The 4,854-nt window shown below is 33.0% G+C and overlaps 1 protein-coding gene across 1 annotated transcript; it reads left to right on the top strand.

Annotated features, from left to right (window-relative positions):
- The first annotated feature begins 1,087 nt into the window (after positions 1-1,087).
- On the top strand, positions 1,088-3,512 carry LOC107895046 (uncharacterized). The gene is made up of 2 exons (XM_016820241.2): positions 1,088-2,616; positions 3,171-3,512. Exons 1-2 carry the CDS (start codon positions 1,213-1,215, stop codon positions 3,282-3,284), a joined length of 1,518 nt encoding a protein of 505 aa, XP_016675730.1. The 5' UTR covers positions 1,088-1,212; the 3' UTR covers positions 3,285-3,512.
- The last annotated feature ends 1,342 nt before the right edge of the window (positions 3,513-4,854 follow it).

Here is a 4,854-nt window from a genome sequence, read left to right as displayed (position 1 = left end):
ACATATGCCAACTTTACAAGGCTACCCTTGAAATAAAAAAATGTAAGCGGGTAGTGTATCAAATAATCACTCTTAGTCTGTTAATATTTAATTTTATATATTTCAATATTGTATAGCCTATTTTTTAATAAAAAGTATTAAAAATACGTCTAGAATTAACAAAATAAATAGTATACCGTATTCAAATCGGAACTTACTAGGCTTCTGGAAGAGTGTAAAAAAATAAAATACCATCTATTGCACTTTTTACTTTTAAGCTTTCTTTCTAAAGTTAATTTTAAATTGACTTTCAGATTTTATTATTTTAATTATATTTTTAAAGTATTTATGTTATATCAATCAAGTCTTTTAATTATTAAAACTATTAAATGAAATGTCAAAATTTATATGATATTATTTAAAATTAAATTAAAAAAATTAAAATATTACCACATAATTTTTAAAAATAAAAAATAAAAACTGAGTGAGCAAATGATGAATCTTTTGTAAAACCTTTAAAATCTTCAAAACTAGTACTTTTACAAGACCCATTTGTAAAATATTTATTTTACTTTAAAATTTTTATTTTGAACTATATCAAATCACATTTAATAGTCAAATTAAATATTTTACTAATGAAAGGATCTTATTAATATAATATCGACAGTTTAGAGTTGCAATTAGAATTATTTTAAAATTTGGCGACTAATTTAGAATGAAAATTATAGTTTATAGATGTATTGTGCAATTAACTCTTTCTTTCTACAATGGCATTTAATAAAAGGTCAATTGATAGTTTTGGTTCCTCTATTATGAAAACTTTTTTGTTATAATAATTATGGTAATTAAAATGTTATGTGGATTTTTTTTTCACATTTATCTTTTATGTTGTAATGAGTGAGTTTTTTTTTCTTAAAGCAGGTTAATATATTAATTAAATTAATTAATGGTATTAACTATTAACTATTTGTATTAGCTAATAATTTTGTTCTAATAATAGGATTAAATCTTAAATTTGAATATAGTTGAGGGATGAAACCCAGAATTTGACGCTGATAAATAGATAATAAAATCGCACAAAAACTCAAATTTAAAAGAAACCATAAGAGACTTTAAAGGGATTTGATATCTTCCTCATTTCAAGAACCAAATTCTACCTACAAACAACCAATTTCCTTTTCCCTTTCTTTTCCACTGCTAACAGTTTGGTTCTTTATTTACAGATAACAGAGGATGTCATCTACTAGGGAAACCATGTTGGACCCTTTTAAAACGTGGAAATTCCTTGTTTCAACGATTACCATAAAACCAATTGATGTTTTAGTTTTCTTATTGAAAACAACCCTAGCTATTTTCATAGTTGCTTCAATCTCTCTGTTTTTTTACTTTGCTTTCTCTGTTCAACCCCGTTGGCTCTCTTCTCCAATCTGCAATAATAGCCAACAAAAGTTCATTGCCAAAAATAGTTCTTCCAGTCAGGCTTATGGACGGACGAATTTGTCCCATATCCAGTTTGGCATCGGCGGCTCAGCCAAGACCTGGAACCAGCGCCGCCGTTTCTGTGAGCTATGGTGGAGACCTAACGTTTGCCGTGGGTTCGTTTGGCTGGATGAGAAGCCTCCCAATGGTGAAAACTTGCCACCTACATCTCCTCCCTACAAAATCTCCGAGGACACTTCCAGGTTCAAGTACACAAGTTGGTACGGATCACGTTCTGCTGTTCGTATGGCACGTATAGTGAAGGAAAGCTTCGAGCTTGGATTGGACAACGTGAGGTGGTTCGTAATGGGGGACGACGACACACTGTTTTTCCTCGAGAATTTGTTGACTGTTTTAAACAAATACGACCACAATCAAATGTATTACATTGGTGGGAACTCTGAGAGCGTGGAGCAAGATGTGATACACTCTTATAACATGGCTTATGGTGGCGGTGGATTCGCCATAAGCTACCCTTTAGCAGCTGAGCTCGTTAAGGTCTTAGATGGCTGCATTGATCGATACGCATCATTTTATGGGTCAGACCAGAAGGTTCAGGGTTGCATGAGCGAGATTGGTGTCCCAGCCACTAAAGAGCTTGGTTTCCATCAGTTAGATATTCGAGGGGACCCTTATGGTTTACTGTCAGCGCATCCTTTGGCGCCATTGGTGTCACTTCACCACCTCGATTATGTTCAACCCGTTTTTCCGGGTATGACACGGATTGGTTCACTCAAGAAGCTAATTACTGCTTATGAAAAGGATCCAAGTCGGGCCCTACAGCATAGTTTCTGTTACGATTTCAAGCGTAACTGGTCTATTTCAGTGTCGTGGGGCTACAATGTGCAGTTGTATCCGTCTCTGGTTACGGCCAAGAAGCTTGAAACGGCTTTTTCCACGTTTCAATCTTGGAGGACTTGGAGCAGTGGGCCTTTCACGTTTAATACCCGACCCGTTGAAAAAGACCCGTGTGAGAGACCCGTTATGTATTTCTTGGGTTCTGCTGAGAGGGTTAATGGGGATACAACCCTGACTACTTATGTGAGGAATGTCGAAGAGTCAGCCAAAGAATGTGATAAGCCGGACTATAGCCGTGCTGTGGCTGTTCAATTCTTCAATGTCTCGAGTGCAAGGTTGAACCCTGCCATTTGGAGGACGGTGAGCAGCTCCCTATCTAATCTTTTTACTCTCTTTGTCAATTTTTACTTTTAGTTGGCTCGTTCATTGTTTTGGTTGTTGAGTGCACTTTACCATTGTTAACTTGTTAGGTGGGTTAGCACTTATCAACTTGTCCTTGGTTGGTTGAACCCGACCGCAATAAATGGCCTAAAATGGCTGACTAATTGGTTCCATACACCACACGACACCAGTCCATGGAAGGCAAAACTAAACTTGACCTTTTCGTAGTTGAGTTTTTGAATTTTTTTAATCCAGACAAAGTGGTCATTAATTTACCTCACTTTGTCACAATCTGGTTGGCCAAGAATCCAACATGAGAAATTTGACCAAGTGGTCATTAATAAGTGACTTCACCTCAATCGTATAAAAGGGGTGCACGTATAGAGCAAAAAGGGAGATCGAATATTTGGTGTCCTTCAATTTTTGCGCAATTCGTGCGAGGCATGAAAAAGAAAATTAAAAAGCTTAGTTTGAAATTTGATTTTAGTGACTAGCAATGACACGTTTGGTTAAAAAAATTGTTGTATGAACAGGCGCCACGTAGACAATGCTGTGAGGTTATCAACAGTGGAGAAGGAGTGGACAGCCTGAGGGTCGAAGTCAAGATTAGAGCATGCCATCGGTTTGAGAGTGTCACTCCTCCATAGAATGTGCCAAACATTGACAATTCCCATGTAAATAACAAGATATTTGTACACTTGATTACATTATCCCTGCATAGTGCATACCTCCCACCCGGCCAGCCATTTTTGGCGAATTTGCTTTTAGCTATCTTAATCTTGTAGTTTTACAAACATGACGATTGTAACAAGGAGAACTTCATTTCTTTCAAGGAAAATGATTGCCTCATCGTCTGCAACTCTGTGTGCATATTATGGACGTACATCAACTACAAACCTTAAAGATGAAAAATCAGTGAAGTTGTTTTGCAAGGAAAAAAAAAACAGTATTAAATGTTCAATCTATAACTATATATTAAAAGGGTGTCCATGGTATTTTCATGGTGACACCTATATAGGGACAGAAATGCCTAATTTGAAATTTAGTCTTACACATTTTATTGTTTATATAATCAAGTTTATATTTGAAGCGTTTAAAACGTTCAATTAAATCCATGCCTCTAATTTATATATTTGACATTTTTTCTAAATTTAAATTAAAATAAGTTATATTTACTCGGTATAATAAAATGTTATGACCTTCCATGATGGTTATAAAAATGGTTACTTGCATTTTTAGTCCCCTTATTATATTTAAATTTAATTTTTTATATTTTAATTTTTAATATAATTTGGTTTTTATATTTGTATAATTTATTGATTAGTAATATCATTAATTTTTCGATTAAAATATTACGTAGTTATATATAATTTAAAAGTGGGCTTTTAAATATGAAAATAGAAGGGTATAAATTCTTAAAAGTAAATTCAAAATGAATAAAATATATAAAAAAAATAGAATATATTTTAATCTTTAAATTTTTACTCTATAATTTAACTTAAATAAATAATCAACTAAAACCCATATCAAACATACTAATAAAGGGAATAAATTATGGCTTATAACTTTTGGCAAGTTTTGGATTTCTTATTTTCATATGTTTTAACAATTAACTTTTTTATTCATTTTGTTATAGAAAAATTAATAAAACAATAAATAAAAGTGGATGAAAATACGGGATAATTTTTCATTGTCGTATTTTCACTTACAAGGTGCTATTTATAAGCTCCTTTATATTCAATTACATTTAATGAACTCCATTTAATGATCTTTTGATTATAAATGAAGTAAAGAGTTTTAGTACTTTAATATCCTCAAGGGGTTATAGACATCCATTTAATTTACAACACTCCTCCTTAGATGTCTTTTAAATAAGAATGTGCCTCATTAAAACCTTTATTAGGAAAAACCCTGTAGGATAAAAGCCTAATGAAGAAAAAAGAGTACACAATCTCTTATTACAAGTTGCCTCGTTAAAAACCTTTACCAGGAAAACCCAATGGGACAAAACCTTGGTTAAAGGAAAAGAGTACAACGTGTTTTAGACTCCCCCTAATGACGACATCACATTATATCTTTGAGTCGACACATTCCAATCTTGTTTCGTAGTCTTTCAAATGTTGAAGTTGGCAATGCCTTGATAAAAAAATCTGCTAAATTATCACTAGAACAAATTTCTTGAACTTCTATGTCACCTTTCTTCTCGAGATCATGAGT

The sequence above is a fragment of the Gossypium hirsutum genome, chromosome A13 (assembly GCF_007990345.1).
Source record: "Gossypium hirsutum isolate 1008001.06 chromosome A13, Gossypium_hirsutum_v2.1, whole genome shotgun sequence".
NCBI classification, from domain to species: Eukaryota; Viridiplantae; Streptophyta; class Magnoliopsida; order Malvales; family Malvaceae; genus Gossypium; species Gossypium hirsutum.
The sequence above is the reverse complement of the archived record's forward strand: the minus strand, read 5'-3'. Positions and strand labels throughout refer to the sequence as shown.

Coding starts and splice junctions, on each gene's coding strand:
- LOC107895046 (XM_016820241.2), top strand. CDS start 1,213: ATGTCATCTACTAGGGAAACCATGTTGGACCCTTTTAAAACGTGGAAA. Junction 2,617..3,170: donor ACCCTGCCATTTGGAGGACG/GTGAGCAGCTCC, acceptor TTGTATGAACAG/GCGCCACGTAGACAATGCTG.